General features: G+C 40.0%; 1 protein-coding gene across 1 annotated transcript in view; it reads left to right on the top strand.

The window, feature by feature from the left end:
- The window catches only part of LOC127436502 (plexin-A4), a 334,355-nt gene that overhangs the window by 288,620 nt on the left and 19,404 nt on the right, over positions 1 to 26,331 (top strand). The window contains exons 22-27 of the mRNA XM_051690704.1: positions 1,669 to 1,937; positions 7,684 to 7,750; positions 11,683 to 11,829; positions 14,409 to 14,568; positions 20,539 to 20,642; positions 24,525 to 24,624. Coding sequence (XP_051546664.1) covers positions 1,669 to 1,937; positions 7,684 to 7,750; positions 11,683 to 11,829; positions 14,409 to 14,568; positions 20,539 to 20,642; positions 24,525 to 24,624 — 847 coding nt within the window. The remainder of the gene's footprint in view (positions 1 to 1,668; positions 1,938 to 7,683; positions 7,751 to 11,682; positions 11,830 to 14,408; positions 14,569 to 20,538; positions 20,643 to 24,524; positions 24,625 to 26,331) is intronic.

Below are 26,331 nucleotides of genomic sequence, written 5' to 3'. Positions count from 1 at the left end.
TCTCTCTCTCTCTCTCTCTCTCTCTCTCTCTCTCTCTTACAACTTATTCTTAAAGTAATGAGCTTCTCTCTGATTTACAATCACTCTTTTATTAATAACAGTAATGACATGTGACACAACTGTTTTTCAGAGCATGAGGAACAGAATTAAAATCTAATGCAGTGATGGCTACACCAAGCTACGGGTTATTTATGTCCCATATGACACTGATGGACAGTTTGAATTTAATCAAACACATTTCTTTAGCCAATCATGGCTGAGTGTACAAGCCAAACCTTACCTACTTCTGCCAGATGAGCTCTGGTTCTAATCAGCTATATCAATTAAGACTTAATTGGAATAAACGTCCCCCTCTCTGGAAAAGTTTATAGTGAAATCAAATCTAATGACGGGAGCCGTCTCGAGATTTTGACAGGTTTTTAATGATTATTGATGAGGCAAATCACATGAAATGATGTTATGGGGTCTTTGCATGGTTAAATGTCTGTCATCAGGTGTCTTTAGCGCACAATGAATGCATCCTTGCCCTGTGAGTAGCTGTTAAAAGCTGAATGCTGTCCATCTGTTTACTTGTATGTTTGGTTGTAGATTGTTTTTTATTATCATTATTCATTTAAAGGTGGTATAAATGATTTTTTTCATGGAAAACTTTGCAAAAAATGTCCCAACTTCCTTAAAGATATTAATGAAATAATTGTCCTGAGATATCTCACCGGTCTCTGTGACAGCTGTAGACTTTGTAAACAGCAAACAAAAATGTGTTTGTAGACCGCGGACATTGAACCTTTTCACCTGTCAGTCATTTTGCTTGTTCTCATAGTGCTGTATTTGAAGTGGATTGTTGAGGCTATGATTCATAATGTTTGTCAATTGAGGGCGCTGTTGTGCCACTGTTGAATTTGACAGCCACAGGAACAAACAATTCTGCTCTTTTACTCAGTTTTGGACTCAAAATCATCTTTGGAGGGCAGGGTTTTGGAATGAGGGGGCATGGCTAATTCAACAGCTCAGTCACGTGAAAGCTTCAGAATACTAAAATCACTTACAGCACCTTTAATTTATTTGGTTCTCTTTAATTTAAGTGCCTGTGGCCATTACATTGGACAGTGACACTGAATGCTGTTGCCAAATGAGAGATTCTGAATGTGCTTGAAGTCCAAATGTAAACTTAAGTAGAAGACAACACTGTTAAACATGACAACAATAACAGTTTAGATGCTCAGACTTATAAGAAGAGTCCTTCAATTAAAATTGCTTAATGAATGCAGTTTTCTTCCCTGTTTTGACATATTCCTATTGAAACAGGAAATTGGGGTGGAACATTTTGAAGGGCTAGTCTCTTTTTTTAAATAATAAACAATAGACTTTAGTTACATCACAGCCATGATTTACTACTTGCTAATTGGTTGCTGGTGGTATTAGGGGGAGGGCCATTTTCATTCTAGAGAACATTTGGTTGGACAAAAATCTGTCACATAAATGACATAAATGCGTAAATCTGCTAAAAGTTCATTGTGTCACTGTTTAAGAGTATACTAGCATATAGATGACCTCAAAGCTTGAAAAAGACATGAATAAAGTATTTAATGTATTTAATGATCACTAGGTATTGTGAAATATAGTGTATATCACAGTTATTTTCCTGTTTTTCTTTTTTTTTTGCCTCAGGTGCCAGGTTACAGACAGGATCAGGTGGAGAAGGGCCTAAAACTGTTTGGACAGCTAATCAACAACAAAGTTTTCCTGTTGTCCTTCATCCGAACCCTGGAGTCTCAGAGAGGCTTTTCCATGCGAGACCGAGGCAACGTTGCTTCACTGATCATGACCGTGTTGCAGAGTAAACTGGAGTACGCGACAGATGTCCTGAAACACCTGCTGTCTGACCTCATCGACAAGAATCTGGAAAGCAAGAACCATCCCAAACTATTACTTAGAAGGTACTAGACACATGCACACTTAAAGTGAAGAGCCATTACTGATTATAAATCCCCTACAAGTGAGCATAATCAACAGAGCACATGTTCTAAATTTTGGAATCATTTCTGTCTGTCTGATTCTAATTATAGTCATCTTCATAGACGAGTGTGAATGACCTCAGTAAATTGTGTTCGATAAATGGATTCTACAGTACACTGGATGGGAATATTGCTTTTGGTGACATTGAAATGCACACTTTCTCACCCAAACATGAAATCCTAAATTGTAATTAGGATTAATTAGCTCTAGATCCAATTAACAGAGCACTAAAAACTACTGAATGTAGGGAGATCTGTGAAGCTCAATTCCCCATGCAATTAACTCTTCAGTATTTTTGTTTTATTTTGGCATGAAAATGTTATTACTATACATTGCAAACTGATTTTTGCTCTACTCGTTTGCACTCATGTCAGTTTTTCTTGTAGTTTTCTTGATGTCATTATATTAACATCAAAAATAGCTTCTGTTAAGCCCTTGCACTTCAGCTGAATTTTTCATAAGCTGACACTTTTGTTAATTGTGCTAATTGAAACTGTTCTCGCTAGTTTCTCTGAGCACAACAGAAACAAAGATGCAAACACAATGCGTTGGTCAAAACAGGCATGTTAAAAGTAATGTGTTTGTTGATGCCTGCAATGTGCGCACATTTATTTATTTTTTTTATGGCTGAAAGGGTAATTTTCTCTCGAGTTTAGAGCCACTGCTTTAGTCCATATAGGCTATTTCTATGGATTATATAGATATACAGAGTGATGTCCACCACATGAAACCTGTTTAACCTCAAGGATCTGCTTAGCAAAACACGATACAAAACCCTGGCCAAGAACAGAGAAGCTTAAGCTGTTGTCTGAGAATAATTTTCTCTTCCCTCTCTCTCTTTCACTGTATGATTTCTAAATCTGTGTTTAAAATGCAGAGAGGCAGGACATCTTTGGCAGAAGCCTCCAACCAGCTTTCCTTTCCCCATTTCCAAGAAAGCATTTGCAATGGTTGCCCCATCTGTCCAGCCTCAACCTCAGATCACAAACACACCCAGGCTAACTAACTAACAAGCGGCTTCAAGAACCATCTGTCGCATTCCGGCACCCAATTCTATCATCCCTCACTCTGCGGCCCACTCACATTGTCTATGATTAAAAATAACCTAGCGACCACCGAACCCATTTTCTCTGTATGCACAGCATTAATAAATTCTATATGTCTCTGTAGGACTACATAGCAATGTGTTATACAGGGTCTCCTATTCTCACACATGCCTGTAGATGTATTGTCTGCCTTTGTACACATCAAATATCTTTCAAGGGAAGTCAGTCCACTCAGTGGCCATTTTGGGAACACTCCCGGGCAGCTATTTTGTATGGATACAAGCAGCATAAAAGTACAGCTTCTATCTTAGTCATACTTGAATGAGGAAAGACCAAAATCTCCAAAACAGTCGGTCAAGATCATTATCAAAGAAAATATTTTAAATCAGCTGTAAATTCTGAGAACAATGGTATCATAAATTGTGCTTCTTTAGCTCAGATAAAAAAATAAAAAATAAAAAACTAAAAAAAAAAACTTTTTGAGTTCCAGCTTATGTGCATTCGCATTCTGTTGACTGACAGGCAATGTCTGAATCTAAAAGATACTTGGCTCTTTTACTTGTAAGACGAGACTCCCCTTTCTACATCTGCATATTGGGTGTTCCAGTTTCTCCCAATCATTTTAAAACAAGTGCTCTGTCACAGGCCAAATAGTTTCTGGGACATGTTCACACACATACTTTGCCAAAAGCAGTATGTCAGTTGATAAGTATGTCTGAATACTCAGTAATCATAATATAGTAGATGAACAATACCAGGATAATGTATAACTTGTGCTGTGATTCTGAAGTGTGCAATTAGTGGACACTGATATCATATAAAGATGTGAGCTGAGGATCCATCAGATTGGTGAAAATAAATGGCGAACAAAAAAAAAAAAGAAATGGCGGAGAACTTCAAATTTAATGGTTCTTTTCTAATGTAAGTGATTTAGGTAGTAAGAAAGCTATTGCACATGGTCAAATTATACTTTAACAAGACACGAAAAAAAAATATTTTTAGTATTTTTTGTTTGTACATCATAGGTCAATAAACGAAATGGTCAAAGAACAATACCAACATGGCACATGTAGTATTTCCAGTAATGTATTTATACTACACATCTGCATGCCAACAGGATATACTTCATCAACAGTTGAGAAGTAAATTTGGTAACACTTTAGTTTAGGGATCAGAAATTAGACAGTAATTCATGACTAATAATTACACTTGTAAGTGACTAGTTATGGGCTTGTTTGGAATTATTTATTAAGCCTTTATTCACTGATTTCTTATTCTTGCTTTATAGCCCCTTTATATTTGCTTTTATCATAACAATGAATTTCTTAGCTAAAACAAAACATATCAATAGCTGGTATAATGCAAAATACATCCTTTATAGATTCTCAGTACTCCGTGTAAATGTGTGGCTTATAAGTATGAAAAACATGTAGAATGCATATAGTATTTAAACACAGCAGGGAGGGGTAGGGGTAGGGGTTGGTGTAGGGTGTCTGTGGGACTCTAAATAAACAAAATGAACATGCTGCAGTGATGCCCCTATACTGTATGTTAGTATTTAATTAGGGGTGCAAATACCATCTAACACTATTTGCCTTTAGTGCAAAGAGGATGCTTTTTGTTGCCATTTACACTAAGCACCAAAAGTCTCTGCTTTCTATATTTATTTTATACCTATAAGTTGCACATTCACATTGTGTAATGAGAACATGTAAAGGATGTATTTTGCACCTTACTAGCTATTGGTATCTTTCGTTTTAACCTAATAATTTAATTGTTAGGAAAACAAATTTAAAGAGGCTATTAAGGAAGGGCAAAAATCAACAAACAAAGGCATAATAAATACCTTATAATTCCAAACAAGTTTGCAACTAGTCCATTACAAGTCCAACTATTAGTCATTAATTACTTAATTTCTGATCCCTAAAATAAAATGTTACCGTACATTTTTATAAAAGAACTGTAATTCGGACACAGCCTTAAGACTAGAGTATACTTAGTTTTTCCACGTGTGTTTACATCTTGTGTGCAGTCAAGTGCTCCAGCCTTTCAATTTTATACACTTTTGGATGTGCTCAGTGCATACCCACTACAACAGTTTTTTTTTTTTTTATATTCTTCAGTAGAGTCAACGCCTGCGCAGACAACATTTACAGACAAGGATTGTCCATGTGTGCAACAAAAACTGGGCTCCACGCATACTGTGCTGATGCCGAAATTTGCATCATGCCCACTGCACGAGACGTAGCGGCACACGGAAAACCAGAGTATACTTTTGGACTTTGTACTCTCAGACCAATACAAATTCACTTTCAATACACACACACACAAACTTACACACAGTCAGGCAGAGCTAAACAGAGGTCCTGTGATTATTCTTGAGGGATAATCCTCTGTGAAGGGGGACCATGGTTACGCAGCGGGCTCAGTCGTCCACAGAGCAGCCAATCTACTCCACATGAGCCGGAGTGCAAAATTTAAATCATTCCTGGCTTCAAGCTGTGTTCTTTAATACATGTGCATTAAGGAGGGGACATACCGAGGGTTTGTTTCATCAGACTGTTAAGAAAATAAACCCTCTGATGCTATGAGCCATTTCAAGGTGCGTAAATCCATTAGGCAGGTGTTTTTGTGCATATGCATTCCTGACCAAATTTTAGCTGAACCATAGGTAGAAAGAGTTTCAATTTCATGGCAGACTGAGACTTACGCTTTGTAAAACCAGGCGCTTTGTATACTCAGCGCCACACACTTAGCAACAGCGTTAAATATATGAGCTTGTTTACTAGAGATGTTTTCTGCATATAACAGATACTTGCAGCACAATATCCTTCACAGAGTGACAGTTCTCATTTTTGTTGGGGCTCTAAAATCATAAACAGCTCTCAGGTCCTTGATGTTGCCAGAGCTGGCTCTTCACATCCATTTGTCGTGGCAGAAAGCAGCATCAAATGTAAATGGCTTTGGGTGAATTTGAGAGATGATGAGCAAGATATATGGCTGCCTCTCTCTCTCTTGTTTATGGAGCATAGCTCAGCTCTACATCCTGATGCCACTTTACCCATTTTCCATTTTCCACTTACTTTATTCCACTGGAAAATGACTGTTTAATCAGGGGGAAATAAGCACCTGGTGTTGCCCACTCCAAGGCTCCTCATCCCTGACCACTGGATGTGCACCACATTTCCTGCCTCCCCTAAATTCCAAAGCCAAGCAAGCTCTTCTCTCCATGTCAATGATATGTGACATAAGGATTGGAAGGACAGTGATAGGCACTCTTGGCGCTGTGGCAACAGTATGGAGTGGTTATGCCAGGATTGTCTGGCAATGAGGCCACTTATTCCCCCTCCGGTGAGTAGAGAGGTGACACAGGATATGGGTAAGTGAGTTTATGGGGTCTTGCCAACAATAATTACCATCAAAATAGCTGATTCCAAAGAAAGAGAAAGCTAATGGGAATAAACGACAATATGAAAAGGTGGCTCTAGAGGGAATGCAGTAAGTAAACAGTTTCTCTCTTTTGCTGTTTCCTTTTTATATCTATTTTCCCTAGTTGCTCTGTATGGTCCAACACTGGGTTTTCTCCTCCCACTGCTACTCTTGTAATTGGTCCAACATTTGCAAGAATTGAGAACCGTTGGGAGTGTATAGATGATTACAGGGCAATGTTAGAATGGAGGGATTGAGATGAAAGGAAAGATGAAAAGTGACCTCACTGACCCCTTGAAAGTGTCCTTCTTTGGCCCACTTTGTGCCGTCTGAGGCAGTGGCTACACAACAAGGGGACACTAATCCTTTCCAGGTGTTGGGCCAGCTTAGCCGTCACATGCACGCTCTTGAAACAACTGCTTCTCACACACAGCCATGCATACTCAAATGTATACACAGTGGTACACAGTGGCAGGTCTCTGAAAGGCAGCAGGAGAGAGGGAATGCAGGTGGCAGCTGCAATGCAGGGCATTAGAAAGGGGGCCACAGACACACACACACCACAATGCTGTAATCCTGAAATATTGATGCTCTGTGCCATGGCTCATTGCAGGGCGCCTTGGCAATTCACCAGCTCCCTGCGGCACACACACATTGAAGACACCGGATATGAGTGTATTGGGTTTCAATTTGTCACAGTTATTATGTATGTACATCTCTCATGCCGGATCAGAGTCTGTGGTCCAAGCAAAGGTGTTAGCCAATCAAGCACCCCGGTCCCTCCATTCAGCCACCTTCTATTGTAATGCTATCCATTTTGAGCTCAATGGCTGGACTTTGGGGGGGAAATTAGTGCGGTTTTATTCCAGGTCAGAGTGGGTTCACTTGGCATCAATCCAGGTGGATAATATAAAGGCCTTAATTGGGTTTCTTGTATTAGCATCTTGTGGATTATTGTGGCCTTGGAGTCTGGTAGTAAAGACAGCCTGCAGATAGTGGCTATAGATTCCAGAGTGCAATTCATGTTTCCGCAATTATGTTTGTTTTACAAAGTCCCATTCATTAGCAGACATTGGGCTTTGTGGAGTGATTTTTTCATGGTCGCGGTAATCGCATTTGTGCATGACACTCACAGTGATAATTGTGGCTTTGTGCTGCTTTTATTTATTTATATACTTTGTTTGTTTTTCAGAACAGAGTCTGTGGCTGAGAAAATGCTCACGAATTGGTTCACTTTTCTGCTGTACAAATTCCTCAAGGTAAGGAGATTGTTTGCATTTGGATTAAAGCAAAAATGTTGCCACAAATTCAGGATTGGGGGAGGGGGAGGGACAAATTAATAATTTAGGAATCAACCATTTAAAGCATATCTGTCATCCACTAATCTGAATATTACGGAAGATGTGACCACCTCAATGTCTCCTTCAAGGTCATTTGGCACATACACTGTTGTGTCCAGAGGAATCTTGCAGGAGGATTGGCAGTGGTGCACTGCAGATGTCTATGTCAAATCAAATCAAATCAAATCAAATCACTTTTACTGTCACACAACCATATACACAGGTGCAATAGTGTGTGAAATTCTTGGGTGCAGTTCTGAGCAACATAGCAGTCATGACAGTGATGAGACATATACCAATTTACAATAAACATCAGATTTACACAACACAATTTAAAATCTAATATACACATAATTACACACAACACAATATACAAATAATAACATACAATGTACAATATACAATACACACAATATAGAATACACATTATACAATAAAAAAATAGTATATATAGTACATATAAAATGTACAGTAGGTTGTATTGTACTGTATTGACATTCAGGCTGTTGGCTGATAGTCAGTTGCCAGTGTGTTGTTAAGAGAGAATATAATTTATGACAGTCCAGTGTGAGATAATAAGATTATAAGATTAATAAAGTGCAGTGCTGATGTATATTGATCGTGAGAGATTAAGAGTTCAAAAGTCTGATTGCTTGGGGGAAGAAGCTGTCATGAAGTCTGCTGGTGTGGGTCCTGATGCTGCGATACCGCCTGCCTGATGGTAGCAGTGAGAGCAGCCCATGGCTCGGGTGGCTGGAGTATCTGATGATCCTCCGAGTTTTTTTCACACACCGCCTAGTATATATGTCCTGGAGGGAGGGAAGCTCACCTCCTATGACGTGTCTGGCAGTTCGCACCACCCTTTGCAGGGCTTTGCGGTTGTGGGCAGTGCTATTGCCATACCAGGCGGAGATGCAGCCAGTCAGGATGCTCTCTACAGTGCTGGTGTAGAACCGTGTGAGGATGTGGCGGTTCATTCCAAACTTCCTCAGCCATCTCAGGAAGAAGAGGCGCTGATGAGCCTTCTTCACAACGGCCTCAGTGTGGAAAGACCATGTGAGTTCCTCAGTGATGTGGACACTGAGGAACTTGAAGCTGCTGACTCTCTCCACTGGTGCTCCATTGATGGTGATGGGGCTGTGTTCTCTTTCTCTTCTCCTGAAGTCCACCACAAGCTCCTTTGTCTTGCTGATGTTGAAGGAGAGGTTGTGCTCCTGACACCAGCGTGTCAGAGTGTACACCTCCTCTCAGCAATCATACTTACCACCGTCGTATCATCAGCAAACTTAATGATGGCATTGGAGCTGTGTGTTGCCACACAGTCAAGTGTGTACAGGGAATACAGGAGTGGGCTGAGAATACAGCCCTGTGGGGCTCCTGTGTTGAGGGTCAGTGATGAGGAGATGTTACTGCCCATTCTAACCACCTGGCGTCTGCTTGACAGGAAGTCCAGGATCCAACTGCACAGCGAGCTGTTTAAGCCCAGAACCCGGAGTTTCACATCAAGTTGGAGGGCACTATGGTTTTGAATGCTGAGCTGTAGTCTACAAACAGCATTCTCACATAAGTGTTCCTTTTTTCCAGGTGGGAGAGAGCAGTGTGTATTGTAGATGCAATGGCATCATCAGTGGAGCGGTTGCTGCGGTAAGCAAACTGCAATGGGTCCAGTGAGGGAGGCAGCACAGAGCAGATGTAATCTCTGATTAGTCTCTCAAAGCATTTGCTGATGATGGGGGTCAGAGCAACAGGACGCCAGTCATTTAAGCAAGTGATTTTGGATTGCTTTGGTACAGGCACAATGGAGGATGTTTTAAAGCATGTGGGGACTACAGACAAAGAGAGGGAAAGGTTGAAAATGTCCGTAAAAACACCAGCCAGTTGGTTCACGCATGCTCTGATGACACGGCCCGGAATGCCGTCTGGACCCGTGGCTTTACGGAAATTCACCCATCGGAAGGATCGGGTTACATCCGCTACAGAGACGGAGAGTGAACTAACCTCTGTAGCTTGGGCCATGAGAGCTCTCTCTGCGAGGGCGGTGTTATTTCCCTTGAAACGAGCATAAAAAGTATTTAGCTCGTCCTGGAGCGAGGCAGCGGTGTTCACGGCGGAGTTTTTATTCCCTTTAAAGTCTGTGATGATGGTAATTCCCTGCCACATGCTTCTAGAGTTGGTGGTGTTAAACTGTCCTTCAATCTTGTTCCTGTACTGGCGTTTTGCTGCTCTGACAGTTTTTCGGAGGGCATAACTGGCTTGTTTATGCTCCGCCACGTTCCCGAAATTAAAAGGGGAGGCAGATAATGCAGCAGTTCTTCGTCTCTCGTTGGAAAGAGATCCGCATTCTCAGCTCACAGAGCTTGTTGTCCAGAGACTGAACATTTGCCAGTAGAATACTTGGTAGCGGGGGTCGATTTGCGCAACGTGTTATTCTGATGAGAATGCCGGCTCTATTTCCCCTTTTCCTTCTGCGTTTCCGCGGCCGAGCAGCCCAGACAAAGGGCTCTGCTGGTGTGTTTGTAATCAGTGGGTCAGCATTGAGGAATTTGAAGTCTGGTTTAGAGTGTGTAATTGCAGAACCAATGTCCAAAAGTATTTGTCTGTCGTAGACAATAAGGCAGACAACATCCAAGACAAAAAACATAAGAATTGTAAACAAAAAACTACAATGTTGTGTCAGAGCTCGCAACACAGCAGCCATATTCGGTGCCATCTTAGCTGGGAATTTCGCATATCCCAGCTAAGCTGGGGTCAGAGTGCAGGGTCAGCCATGATACGGTGCCCCTGGAGCAGATGGGGTCAAGGGCCTTGCTCAAGGGCCCAATGGTGGCATCATGGCAGTGTTGGGGCTTGAACCCTTGACCATCTAGTCAGTAACCCAGAGCCTTAACTGCCAAGCCACCACTGCCCCTGTATATGTGGATGTGAGTGTATGTGGTGCTCTTTTAATCAAAAAGGCTTTAAAGTTTTGCTGACTCCAGTGCTTCTATGCATCTTTAATGAGACAGTCTGCTTATCATCGGGTGCTTCTCTTTTCTATATATAGCACAGTGACCATCAGAACCGCAGCAGTACTCTCTGCCTCTGGATTTACACCTAACACCTGCAATTAACCACTTAATAAACACATCTGCTGTGATTAGAACATGGCTGGTGCAATTTTACAACTGTACTGAAATTGAATGCATAGAGTGGGCAATAAATCCTGGAAGTCTAGGCTTATTTTCTCCCAGTCTGGTTTAATGGATTAGAAGCAAGTGACTGAAGCTGAAACATCACTTGAGAGCTTCAGGATTCATTTAAGCTCAAATTGTACTCTACTGTAGGAGAAGGATTTCATTGTGACCATCCATGTGAAACCATAACATTATTATTGTGGTCACAACACATTGATTTGAGTATCATTGTGTTGTGCTTGACCAGCTGCCCAGACTGCCAGTCAGTACTGAACAAGAGAAAGTACTGATGTCCATTTCTAATTTCAACAAGCGTATGCGATGTAAGCATCATAAAGAATGTAAACACATTAATATAGTACAGTATGCATGTTATTGTAGGCCAGGCTTACAATGCAACACTCAGTTTTATACTATATGTAACAGAGTGTTCTTGCTCTGTCTCACTATCCATCTCTGATCTAGCTCAACCGTCACTGAAATCCAAATGAGTGAAACTGGTCATGAATTCTTGTCCTAGTGTCACACTTCACCTCTGAAAAGCTCCATCAAATACATATAAATTACTGTTATTCAATAAGGGAATGACAGCCCACGTCCTCTGTAGGTGGTTGGTGTGAAATTTAAGAAAGTGAAAATGACACAATTATTTTTATTCAATTCTCTTTCCTTTTGTAGGAGTGTGCCGGTGAGCCCCTGTTCTCGCTTTTCTGTGCCATAAAGCAACAGATGGAAAAAGGCCCCATCGACTCGATCACTGGAGAAGCCCGCTACTCACTCAGTGAAGACAAGCTCATCAGACAGCAAATTGATTACAAGACTCTGGTAAGGACCTGAAGCCCAGTGTAGATTAGAGATGGAAGGAAAGAGAGAATATTTTGTAGGGAGAGGAAGATAGAGGAGGAGAGAAGTAAACTGAAATGGGAAATAAAGAAAGAGACAAGGATAAAGGGATAGAGAAAAGGCTAAGAAGGGTGAAACTGTTCATGTAGAAGCAGACAGGTGTGGAGGTGAAGAGAGAGGGATAGGGTGATTTGTTTGGGGTGACATGGCATGCAATGCCGACTGCCCACTGTCTTCAAGCCTGACAGGGAACATGCAGGCTTGTTTTCACCTTTGACCTCTACCACATCCTGTGGTGATTGGCAGTGTCGTGTTCTGAGGGCCACTGTGACAGGCATGAGCGGGGCCTGTGTTGTTAGGACTGCATGTATGTCAGGGCGGGCTGTTTACCGGGACAGCACGTTAGGAGGGTAATCTGTATTCTTCATGAAGATGTGTGAGACAAAGGGATAGAGAGAAAGTGAATGCGGAGACTAGTGTCATCACTTGGCATCTGGTGTAGGAGCCATTTCAGCTTCATCATTCTGTACTCACTTCCAAAACACTTGACAGACAGCTGCGAACCAGAAACCACCAACAGCAAATTTTGTGTTCCTTAGCAGTGACATTATTGATCATCACAGTGCTTGTAAGGTGAGAACTGTATTGTAATCCCTCATACTTCTTTTGTTCTTCCTCTACACACTTTCCTGCTATTAAGTCAGCTACAACCATTTAATGTACAGACCTTTTTTAAACTTTGTCTTTTAGATACTTTAAGCCTTACTCTTGCATTTGGCAGACACTTTATTCAAAGTGACTTCCATTGTGTTCAAGGTATTTATTTTATTGCTTAGTGTGTTTCCTGGTAATCAACAATACTAATATCAGATAAGCTGTAGGAACTCACCTTAAAAGTTTGATAATGGCAGTGTTTTAGTGCAAAACAGTGTTTAGTCTTGGACCTTAATGTTTAGACATTATTCTATGTGAAAAAATGCTTCATCCCTTCTAAAGATCTGGCAAAGCCTTTCCTTAAAACCCACACACAGTTCATTTAATTGCATTGATTCTGGTTTTGGTCCTTCAAGAGAGTCCTTTATACAGGTGGACTGTAGGTAAATGAGGTCTCCTACTGTGCATGTGGTTATTTAATCATAACAGATGCCAGCAAGGGCCCTTAAAGGCTCTTTATTCCATCTCCCTCATGAGTCTTTTTACTGACTGAACAATGTAATTACATCTCATGATGATGACAGTGATGATGTTGCATTAGTGGTGACGTTAATGTAAGCTATCATCGCAAGTCTGACAGCAACTAAGATGAGGAGGATTAGTGTGTTAATTGCAGACCAGTGTGAGCCGAGGTGGTTAAGGTGATGACTCCCTCAATGCCAGTAGGCCTTCTTTTTTGTCTCCCCTTTTTCTCCCCAATTTGGAATGCCCAATTCCCAATGTGCTCTAAGTCCTTGTGGTAACGTAGTGGCTCGCCTCAATCCGGGTGGTGGAGGACGAATCTCAGTTGCCTCCGCATCTGAGACCATCAATCTGTGCATCTTATCACATGGCTTGTTGAGCGCGTTACCGTGGAGACATAGCTTCACATTATTCTCCACGGCATCCACGCACAACTCACCATGCACCCCACCGAGAGCAAACCATATTATAGCGACCACGAGATTACCCCATGTGACTCTACCCTCCCTAGCAACCAGGCCAATTTGGTTGCTTAGGAGACCTGGCTGGAGTCACTCAGCACGACCTGGATTCGAACTCGCGACTCCAGGGGTGGGAGTCAGCATCTTTACTCGCTGAGCTACCCAGGCCCCCCGCCAGTAGGCTTTTACACTTGCATTGTTATATCTGCTGCCTAAGTTCATTCATTCAGAAATTCACCATACAAGTTTGACAGATTCCTCCTTGAAGATTAGAAGCTCTAATTCTGTTCTGTTTAGATCATTTTTAGTCTTATTGTGATCGTTCACCCAAAAGAACAATTATGTCATCATTTACTCACCCTCATGTTGTTACAAACACATATTGCTTACTTTTCTTTGTGGAACACAAAAGGAGATTTTAGGCAGAATGACAACCTGTCACCATTTACTTTCATTGTATGGAAAAAAGGATGCAATAGAAGTGAATGGTGTCTGAGACCAACATATTGCCTAACATCTCACCTTTTGTACTCCACTGAAGGAAGTCACATGGGTTTTGGAACAACATGAGTAAGTAAATAACGGCAGTTTTCATTTTTGGGTGAATTATCACTTTAAATGTAGATCAGCCCCTCTGAGACATGTTATGAAGATGGGCCTCACCAGGTACACATGTTGCCAGCTCTGTGTAGAGCTTGATTAAACCTTATAACAGAAATTGCTCAAAATTTATCTAAATACTTTTAATTATTCTACTTGCATACACAGATGCATTTTTATCACTATTTAAACTCATCTGACAAAAAAAAAAAAAAAAAAATTCCATTTCAGAGTACACGGAAAAATCATTTTACAGCAACATAAATATTAATTCCTCTCCCACGCACATGCTAACTGGAGTAATTCTGCTCCTGTGTTGTGTAGGTGGTGAACTGTATGCATCCAGACAACGAGAAGAGCCCAGAAGTACAGGTGAAGGTACTAAACTGTGACACCATCAGCCAGGTGAAAGAGAAGATCCTGGATGCCATCTACAAGAATGTCCCCTACTCACACCGACCAAAAGCATCTGACATGGACCTGGGTAAGACTTAAATTTATTAATTTACATTAAAAGTATACCTTTTATCAGTATGTGCTAGGAGTGAAATGGTTCAAATTTCTCATGGTTCGGTTTGTATCACGGTTTTAGGGTCATAGTTTCGGTATGGTTCAGTATTTGTTATGTTCTGGGGGAAAAAATATTACTGCCAAATCCAAAATAAATATATTCTCTTTGGTAACAGACACTTCAAAAGATTTTCCCTCACTACAAAGCACCATGCTTTTACTACAGTAACCATAGTTTAAACATTGTATTTGTAGTAAAAACATAGTAACCACAAAATTAACATTGTTACTGTCATGGTTACAATACTATAGTAAAACCAAGGTTATTATTTGGAAACTACAGTGTGACTGTTGTAAAACAATGGTTAATTGTATCAAAACTATGATTTCTGCCAAGAAAATAATGGTGACAGCAGTTATTGTTACTTCAGTCATTGCTACTACAATAGTACTATAGTAAAATCATGGTTACTATATGGCTAGTACAGTATTACTACATAAAACCATGGTTAATTCTATCAAAACCATGATTTCTGCTAAGAAAACCATGGTGGAAACAGTCCTTGTTATTACAGTCATGGTTACTACAATATTACTATAGTAAAACCATGGTTAATTTTCGTTAGAGTCCTTAACTAAAACAAACTTTCTCTAATTACTAACTCAACATTTTAACTTAATACCTGCATTATAACACTACATACATCAACATAAATTGCGTTTCTTTCTTTTTTTCCTTTTTTTTTTTTTTTTTTTTTTTGATTTTCTCCCTTTTTCTCCCCAATTTGGAATGCCCAATTCCCAATGCACTCTAAGTCCTCATGGTGGTGTAGTGACTCGCCTCAATCCAGGCGGCAGAGGACGAATCTCAGTTGCCTCCACGTCTGAGACCATCAACCCACGCATCTTATCACGTGGCTTGTTGAGCGCGTTACCGCGGAGACACAGTACATGTGGAGGCTTCACGCCATCCACCACGGCATGAGAGCAAACCACATTATAGCGACCACGAGGAGGTTACCCCATGTGACTCTTCCCTCCCTAGCAACCGGGTCAATTTGGTTGCTTAGGAGACCTGGCTGGAGTCACTCAGCACACTCTGGGATTCGAACTCACGAACTCCAGGGGTGGTAGTCAGTGTCTTTGCTCGCTGAGCTACCCAGGCCCCCACAAAAAGTGCATTTCAAACTCAACTCAACGTATATTCAACTTTCAGAATCTGTACATCACTATAAAAGAAATAAACTTGCTATAAAAATGAATACAAGAATGGATGTCGTAACACGACTCAGTTATTTTAATCATACGTGGAAATCCCACATCTTAATCAAAGGAGTAGGGCAACAAAACTTTGGCTATGAACAACCCAAGCGCTTTAGTTACTGTTTCATGTCTGTCCAAACTAGCACTGAGTGCCTGCTTAAAGACGGCTCACCTGTCACCTTTGATGACAGCAGGATTTAAGTTCATAATGTCTCAGGAACTGAGGAGAAGTCACATTTAAAAAGCTGAATTAAAAAAAAAAAAAAAGCCAGAGAACCGTGAGTCAAGCCACTCTGTAAGTGCTGTATACCAAGAAAGTTGTTCCATATGGTTAAATTTTGCTTGTTTAACAAAACAAAAGTAGATGTGTCATATATTCGGGTCACGAGACAATGCCCATGTTCCTGGATGAAGTATGTCCAGAATGTATTCATACTTCTCGCCTGCATACCTAGAGAATAGGGGTGTGACGAGATCTCGTGCCATGAGATCTCGCGATATTAAAATGTGACGATATTTCTCGTTGAGGTGAAAAGCTGTCTCACGATATCAGCATGACGGAGTGTGAGGGTGAAATTAGCATAGAAGATGCCCCCGCCACTTTTAAATTGTTTGTGTTGCAGCATTTTAGGTACCCGGTGGAAACAATAAACAGCAACAGAGTGACAGACAAGACACGAACAAAGGCTGTGTCTCGTTTGGAAGGATGCATCCTCCGGAAGTCGCATTTGTCGGCTGCATACGTCATCGAGGCTGTCTCGTTTCATTTTTTCTTTTCTTTCTTTATTTTTCTTATTTTTTATCTATTGTCAATGCTTTTTATGTATATGCACTTACATTTATACAATTGTTATCCTTTTTTGCATTCCCCCCAAAAAATAAAAAATGAAACGAGACAGCCTCGATGACGTATGTGGCCGACAAATGCGACCTCTGGAGGACGCAGCCTTCCAAACGAGACACAGCCAGTATGTAAGCACTGTAAGAAAATAGTGCCGTACACCGCTGCTAACACAAGCACTATGCAAAGACACCTACAGAACCACCGCAGCTCTCAACTAAAATCAACCAGGTCTGAAGAGACTCATGTGAAATCATGTCAGTTGAGTTTGTGGCAAAACCTTTTACAGTGCTTGCATATTGTTCTGTCTTTTACTGCATATGATAATTCATATTCAGAAAGTAGAACTGAAGTGACATTCATTACAAGATGATTAGTTAAAACATTTCAAAATGCACCTGCATTGTTTTGCATTTTGTGACTTTCAGTCGAATAAAAGACTATTTTTCCAGTCATATACACTACCGGTCAAAAGTTTTGAAAAACTTGCCTGAAATGTTTCTCATGATCTTAAAAATCTTTTGATCTGAAGGCGTATGGTTAAAGGTTTGAAATTAGTTTTGTAGACAAAAATATAATTGTGCCACAATATTAATTTATTTCATTATAAAACTAACATTTATTTAAAAAAAAATGTTTTTGAAATTGATGACTTGGACCAAATAATAAAGAAAAGCAGCCAATAAGTGCCCAACATAGATGGGAACTCCTTCAATACTGTTTAAAAAGCATCCCAGGGTGATACCTCAAGAAGTTGGTTGAGAAAATATCAAGAGTACATGTCTGCAAATTCTAGACAAAGGGTGACTACTTTGAAGATGCTAAAATATAACACAGTTTTGATTTATTTTGGATTTTGTTTAGTCACAACATAATTCCCATAGTTCCATTTATGTTATTCCATAGTTTTGATGACTTTACTATTATTCTGAAATGTGAAGAAAAAAAATTATAATAAAGACCGCTAGTGTATATTGTGTTAAAATATTGTCTCATCTCGTTCTCGTGAACCCAGTATCATGTATTATCTCGTCTCGTGAGCTAAGTATATCAACACACCCCTACTAGAGAACATACTTTTTACCGGCCGAGAAGTGCATTCTCCATCAAATGCAGTACATACTCTCACAGTGTGCGATTTCAGACACAACCTTATTATAAAAATTAGGGGCAGTGCCCCTGGAACTAAGTAGCTTATTCAAGGAAATTTTGCAACCACAAACAAGGTTGTATGCCCACCATCTAACCCCTCTGACCTCACCCTAACACCACATTGTGGTACTTTACAGACATCAAAAGCAACATTCAGCACTTTAATGTCAGGGACAGTCCATCTTAAGTACCCAAATATCAGCTGTGATACGGGATGTGAGTAGGTTTATTTATTCACACCTAATTGACAAGTGGGAGATTCAGACACTGGGAAAAGTATCCCCACTGATTTGCACCAGTCTATTTTTCCACATATTGCAAATGAGGCTCTTAGATACCAGAATCCACAGGCAACAGCCCATCTTCTATGTTCTATCTGTTTGCCGTTGTTTTTTTATTTTTATAAATTGCGTATTTTTTAACCCAATAATGCAATGCTAGTCTGTCCATTAGGGGATTGGTACCATGATCAGTGAAGAAATTGTTTTAGCTTCTTTGACAGGCTCTCCTGTATCGGGCCCCGGCGGGCAAGTGTGTTGTTTTATTATTGTTTTATTAGGAAGGAGAATTGGACGATGTCTAAGGGAGTGTGTGTGAGTGTGTTGCGAAGATAGAGCAATGGGCATCCCCAGATGAGAGGAGGTAACTCAGCATTCCGCAAACAGATCTCAGGGTCTCCAGAGCCCCTGCTCACTTGCTGGCCCTGATGTTTGGGCCAGATAAATATAATGAGTAATAGCAATGAGGTAGCCTCCATCTCCTCGAGCCCTCGGAGACAGATTGGACCGGAGTGTTTCTGTCCCCTGCCTTTGTTTTTAATTCTCTCTGTCACACTCCCCTGAGGGGAGGGAAGATAGAGGAAAAGAATGAGAGAGAGATGCAGACAAATCAATGCACTTGAACCTATCCCAGTCTCCATTCTCGCCATCTTTATTCTACCCAGCTACATCCTGCCTCTGTCTTTTTTGGCAAAGATCTCATCCATTCTGGTGCATCTCTCTGCAATAAAGCACTCTTCCTTCCCTCACTCTTTGCTTCACACTTCTGTACTGCAGTTAACTTTTCTCTCACCATCTCTCTCCTCTTTATGCCTGCCAATCTTCTTTCTGGACCCTCCTCTGCTTATCTCTTTCACATGATGTCAGAGATCACCGTAGGTTGATTTGGGAATCAGGCCAGTGTCAGGTTTCTCTGTTTCATTTAGTCTTTTTTCCATTTCATTTTGTTTCTTTTCATCTTTTTTCTTTTCATTTAGTCTCGTTTTGTCTGCTTTTGTTTCATCTTATTTTCTTCTCTTTCAGTCTTTTTACTCTTTCCTTGGTCTCTTTTCTTTCATTTTTTTCTGTGTTTTGTCTGCTTTTTGTCGTATTTTATTTTTGTTTAGTCTCCTCTTTTTGTATCTTTTCGTTTAGTCTCTTTGTTTTTCTTCTTTTTGTTTTGTCTCCTTTTCTTTTCAAGCCTTTTCTGTTCTTGACTTTTCTTTTCATCACACTTTTGTCTTTCTGTTTAGTCCCTTTTTGTTTAGTCTATTCTTTCAGTCTTTTCTTTTTGTTTAGTCTCTTCATTTGGTCTATTTTCTTCATTCTGTTTGTTTACTCTTCCGTTTGCACTTTCGAAACTGGGGCTCATTTGCATGTTTATAGACAGTTGTACTGTAGTGAGATATAAAAACAATGGCCGGGCCTCTCCAGGAGATTAAAAGTTATTCTCATCATCCAGAGACATGTTTCATCATCCTGCCTGTGATTACTGTTTTGCTTTTCTGGTTAGGATCAGAGCGAAAGATAGCAGCAGGCAGCGTGAAGAGGCCTCACTCCTCTAGCGTTTCAATCATATGTTCATTTGCAGCAGGGGAGTAAAAAAGTTGTCTCTCTTGTTCCTGACCATTTTATCTGTACATCACATTGCACAAAGTTATGTTAATTTCATTCAGTGCTGATTCTCATCTATCATCACTGTTTCGCACTGCTGTTTTTGCTGAGGATGCAGACAGCGGCTGGTGGGCTCTGATGGCTGCAGGGAAGGTGGGAGAATATCTTCGCATTTTGTTGTGCATCTCTTGTGAGCTCAGTAAGTACAATAAGAGCAAGCTCAGCGGGAGGCTTAACACGGTCGATCAGGGCCATTTGGGCTCAGGAAGCTCGACCCACTACAGATGAAAAAGGAAGTGGTTTTCAGCAGTGGCTGTAATCACGCCAATCGATCCACTGGCCACGAAGGCTCGGCTCTCTAACAAAGGGCAGAAGAGATTAATTTACCTTTTCTTGGCTTCCTCCCTTTCTCAAATGCTCCTTCACATACCCTTATTTTCTCTCTTATTTCTATTTCTTTCTCTCTCTCTCGCTCTGTTTAAATTCACACCCCTTTTCATTTTTTCTTATAGTTTTTGAAAGATTTCTACTTTAAAAAAAACAAAAACTTTTTACTTCATTCTCGCTTCAAAGCTGAAGAAATGCAGTCGTTCTTAAGATTTCCATAAACTATAGTATAAATACTGTACTATACCAGCATATTTATCACCACCAAAGGTTTTTGCACATAGCTGAAGTATGCAAAAGGTTTCTTGTGTCTCACTGGTCTCAGTGCTGAGCCTCAATTATTGGGCAATGTTCCTTGTTCACTGCAGAAAAAGAAGGGAATGTGACATTCTTTTGCTTTGACAACTTACTTTAGTTTATGTGGTTGCAGAGTGGCGTCAAGGCAGAGTGGTGCGAGTTATCCTGCAGGACGAGGACGTCACCACGAAGATTGAGTGTGACTGGAAAAGACTTAACATACTGTCTCACTACCAGGTGAGATCCTGTGTCTGCCGCATTCATTTTCAGACTCACTCTAGTGCACACCTTACAGCACTTGATCTTTTCTTGCTTTATTTGTGTAATTAGTTGTGCTCAAGTTTTCCACAGTGTAGATATAAACTAACAACTAATAGTATTAATGGAAAAGTATTTAGTATAACTTTTTGGAGAATGAAAGAGAATTCTGTGAAGTAACATAATGTGGTAATTGCTATGTTTATAGCAGGGTTCCCACGGTCATTGAAATTGATAAAATCATAAAAGTCATGAAAATTTCTGCAGTGAGTATACATTTTCTAGTTTTTCTCTGTTCTAAAACATTTCATGTTTGGTGTGCACTGTAGTGTAAAACTTGCTTGCAAGCAAAAGTGATGTCTTATTTGTGAGCAAATCATTTCTTTGAGTTATTCTTTTTAATGAAAAAATTCACACAAGTCTAAATGATTAACTACTGAATCTGTCTAAATCAAAATTATTTTTACAAATCTGGTGAGATTTTTCAATAAGGATGTATTTGTTAACACTAGTTAACGAAAAGCAATACTTTTACAGCATGGTTAATGTTAATTTTAACATTAAAGTTGTATATGTTCAGGGCCGGTGCTGGCCAAATTGATGCTGTACGCAGAGAAATGCAATCTTATTGTAAAGAGTTACCAAAATCTGTATACAGTAATCGCAAATGACCGTAAAAGACATGGAAAAGTAATGGAATTTCATTAGTGTGGGAACCTTGTTATAGGCAAAATCGCAACAGTCTGAATAGTATTAGTGCTTAAAAGCAAACTCATGTAGAAAAGACTGAGAATAGGTTTAGTGGGATTCAGTTTCAGTTAAGTGTGCCTATTTCCAGGTAAACTTGTTCCTATAATGAAGCATACAGTATGCAGGTCTGTCACTTAGTCAGAGGACCAAAACATGAATGCTTCAGAAGGATGATGCTGACACAATTTTCTGTTTTTCTTTCTACCACCCCTACCATCCGCTTCAAGGGTTCTCATGAAATCAGACTAACATGTTGTGAGAGAGGCTTTTATGTGGATGTTGTTGTTTTTACATCTTTTTCAGTTAGTGTTTTGCAAGATAATTGCTTTTCATCCTTTAAAATATATCTTAAATCAGGGAGATAAGCATTGTACCTGCTGTTCTCTTGAATGTTGAAATGTTTGTGCTAGCTATAAAACACTACTAGCTATAGACACCTTAAACTAGATAATATAAACTTATTAACTAAATAAACATAAGTACTGGATTTAGCTGGTTAGGAAGAGGTGAATGGGACTGTAGGTGGGTGGGTTCCAAACCAGACTTTTGTTCCAAAGGTAGCCTGTTCAGTCCTCAATGTTTCAGGGTTTGACAACTTTAAGAAGTTTTATAGGGAGGCCAAAGAGCCTTCCCATGGAAATTAATGAAATCTTAAAAGTCATAAAAATGTCTATAGTGAATGTACATTTTGATCTGGTAGAGCATGGCGTTAGCAACACCAAGATCATGGGTTCAATTCCCAGGGAACACACAAACTGATCAATAAATAAAAAATGTATTCCTTGAATGTAAAGTCGCTTTGGATAAAAGCACCTGCCAAAATGCACAAATGTCAATGTAAATGCAATTAACAATTAATTTTTTTTCCTTTTTTTTTCTTTTTTTATTGTTTATATGAATCTTGTTTATTGTAAATATACTGTTGTTCAAACTGCATCAACTAATGTTAAATTATACTAACACAATTCTTAATGTTAAAAAATATAAATGTGTAAAGTAAAACTTCCTCGCAAGCCATAGTGATGTCTGATTTGTGTGAATCATTCTCTTGAGTTGGTTCTCAAAGAATCTCAAAGAATTGGTTCAACAAATGAGCCTGAATAATGTGTTAGCATATCAGTCAATCAAAATGATTTTAAAAAATCCTCATTTAGTAACAGTCAAGGAAATTATTTGGTCAAAAGTTTGGGAACCCTATATATAAACACTCAAAGTATGAGAATTATGTGTCAACCTTATTCCCAAACACATTGGTCTGCCTGTTTTGCTGGCTGGGAGGGAGAGAGGGTGGGGCAGTTTAGGGTAGAGAGGAGACAGGCGGTGCTTCATTAAGGTGTAAATAATTTCCTCTGTAAGCCGCCCTCCAAATGAACATTTTTGAGGGAGAGGAGTCTGCACAGTACTTAAATTAAATGTCAGAGGGGTGGCTCATGGGTGCGGGGCTGCAAGCGGAAGAATGGATTAGCTGTTGATTGGAATCGGAGATGAGATAATGAAGACGGAAGTTAATTCATTTTCAGTCGGGGAAGGCACACTATCCTTGACAAAAAAAAGCTATCAGATACCCTAAGCCTGTTGGAGTTGTTGAAGAGGGAGCGAGACCTTCTCTACGTTATACAATCTAGCTCAGTTTCTTCATTTCCTTCTGCAAAGAGATAGTTCATCCAAAAATGAAAATTGTGCAAACAATTACTCACCCTCATGTTGTTTCAAACCCATATGACTATCTTTCCTCTTTGGAACACAAAAGAAAGAATGTTAGCCTCAGTCACCATTCACTTTCCTTGTATAAAACAAGATACAATGAAAGTGAATGGTGACTGGGGCTAACATCTTGCCAAACATAATACATCTTTTCATTTTTGAGTGAACTATTTATTTTTTATTTTTTTTCCCCTTTCTCTCTAATCGCACCAAATTCCCTCACAGCTTAGTGGTTGTACATAATGTGAAACTGGATTCGGCTGTGTATATTTAGGAAGCTTCTCTGTGCATTTCTAATATACTGTATATCTCAAGTCATCTTTGATACTTTCATGCAAATCAAGGAGGTTCTCTCTATTCAAATGCATCTGCCTCTGACTTATTCTTTGACGTTAATTCTTTGATGTCTACTCGAGAAGCATTGCATTGGGTTGCATAAGCCCCATCTCTGATATTTGACAGGTCTTAATGTTATCAGGAACACAGAGTCTCTCCTAAAGCATAAACTTGCCCACACATGAAAGATGAATAAGAAACTCTCTGCTGTTTTCTAAAAAACCCCTTTATACTTCTACTTGTTCACCTGTCTGATTGACATCTCTACTACAGTATAAGAAATGACCATTTGATTCATTAAAGTTTTGTTGGCATCTGTGCCACAGTAAACGAGGAAAGCTTCACATTGAGATGGTCCGGGGGAAAAGAGATTCATGGTGTTAGAAAAATGTCTTAATGATCTGCAAAGCAGTTCTTAGCCTAAACCATCTAGATCTACACTGTCACCTCAATTATCCCTGTATGTGCCGCAGGCATCCGATGCCAAATTATGTAGAGCAAGGAATCTCATTGGGGAGAAGAGGCCCCCGTGTGTTAATTGAATTTGGCTTTCTAATGCTTACTGTGGTTAGCAGTTATTGAGGCATACGGTTAAATAGCCTGGCCCATCCCAAAGGTAGATACTTATTGAAAAGGGAGCAGAATATCCAATCCCATCTCTCTCTCACTCATCCAGTTACACATTAACTGGCCTGCCCAAACTCCCGACTGGGCCCCTGAAAGAATACATATAATGGGCCCCCCTCAGTCGGGCAGGGCGGGGTGGGATGCGAGAGATGCACATGCCGGTATATGTTGGAGCGCCAGTATTTGTCACAGGCCTTACGCGTGCGTGATCTCCAGACGTCGTAGCACTATCGGGGTGTTGAACTATATCTCTTGGCTGAGCCCCTGAAAGCTCTCCCCTTTTCCCCCCTTATGGGCGGCCCTGCACATTAATAATGATACCAGGACAAGAAATAAGATCTTCTGTATATCTATATCGTGATCTACTGTATATCAAAGAGGCCTGAAGTTTATAAAATGTTTTGTGTTTGTTGTGTCACTGATTTTTGTTTTCTATGTCTGCAGGTGACTGATAATGCTGTGGTAGCTCTTGTACCAAAGCAGGTGACTGCATACAACTCTGTGAACAATTCCACAGTCTCCAGAACATCTGCCAGCAAATATGGTATGTCTCTGATGCCTCCTAACTCTGCATGTACATGTGTGCAAGTGCTGTAAGAAGTCATAGCAAAAGTAATATGGTGCATTACTTTGGAATCTTTGAAGAGTCTTCATAATAAGAGAAGTCATTCATTGCTGGAACCCCCTGCCAGAGGCTAATGCAGGGAAACATACAGTACATTCACATCTCAACTATACTCTTTCGCTGGCGTGTATAATCGAAACACACGGCTAAAAATATGCTAAAAATACTCTGTGCCATTCCACCTGAGCTGCACCAAGAACAGAAAAGGAGTTAAAAAAATAAAAGAGAGCAGTCTTGCTGTCTCACAGGGAAGGAAGAGAAAAGCAGAAGTTAAATGTGAAGCGTCTTAGTCGCTCACAAAAGAGAACAGGAACGGAGCTCAAACGGAATTATGTGGAGATGGTCGGCCAACGTACAAAGGTAAAAGCAGGGAAAATGAGTCTCTTTGCACTTGACTTCCCTCCTGAGACTCTGAATCTGGTCCCGTCATTCGCCCGCTATCAGCTCCTTGTACGATTGGGTTTGATAAAGCTGAAGATCAAAGCTCAGGGCCATCCAAGCACTCCCCCCTACACATCAAACAGACCATTAAAATCATCTAATCTCCATAGACTTCCCTGTACTCTAAATGAGCCTTAAAGAAGAGAGAGGAAGCATGACAGACAGGAAAGTGAGAAGGAAAATGACACATCACTTCACTCTTTCAGAATTAGCTTCAAAAGACAGGGAGGCTCTTTAGACAGGACGAGCAGGAGACCGGCTTTGAACCAGCTGGATGCAATGAAGAGATGCTTTGGAAAGAAAGAGTGGACATTTTTGAGACTGCAGTATTCCTGCTGTATATTATTAATCAAATTTCCACCAAATGTTGGCTATGTTCATACAGATTTTGTAGTGTTTGGGAATGAAAGCTATATTTACCAACAAGTCTGACTCTCAAATTGTCTTGTTGTACATACAACAGGAGAGGATTGGTAACCTGTTCATAAAAAAAAAAAACATCATTCAAAGTTCATCATCATCATCATCATTCATCTCTAACGTACAAGAAATGCACAAAGCCACACTGACAGATAACTATAGTATATATTAAGATTTCGTATTGCATTTTTAAGGATTTAATGTAATGTTTGGCATTTTGGCAGCTCTGGCTGTTCTATACGGTACACAACCAAATTTAGCACTTCATACAGGACTGACAACAGTGTGAACATAGTCATAGAGAGATCAGTTCTAGGCCAGTTTTCCCATAGTCTCTCTCTCTCTCTGTCTCTATCTGGAGTTGTTCTCTTTTTCCCCCCTGGGGAGATTGATTTCTGTTGCATCTGCCACTGTGGACTTTTTTTATCTTACCAAATCAGGCCTTTGCCAATCAATTTTTTTGCACACTGTGTAAACATTCATCAAGCTCTGTGTGTGTGTTTTTTTTTTTTTAAATGTCATGGCTTATCTCCCTATTGGCTGAAGCATGAATATTTCATCTGGCCTGACACCTGTTCGATTTTGTGTCAGCCAAAGTGAGCGAACATGCACGTCCACTGGAAATAAAGGGATGAAAAATTAAGCGTCCATACATTCTAAATTATACATTTTTAAGTTCTACCTAACAAAAGGCAATGTGTTCTCTACAGAGAGGAGGAATCACATTCTTCTAGCTCATCCACTGAAACATTTTTGTCTTTTCAC

This window comes from Myxocyprinus asiaticus, chromosome 47, assembly GCF_019703515.2.
Source record: "Myxocyprinus asiaticus isolate MX2 ecotype Aquarium Trade chromosome 47, UBuf_Myxa_2, whole genome shotgun sequence".
NCBI lineage: Eukaryota > Metazoa > Chordata > Actinopteri > Cypriniformes > Catostomidae > Myxocyprinus > Myxocyprinus asiaticus.
This window is presented reverse-complemented; position numbering and strand designations above follow the sequence as displayed.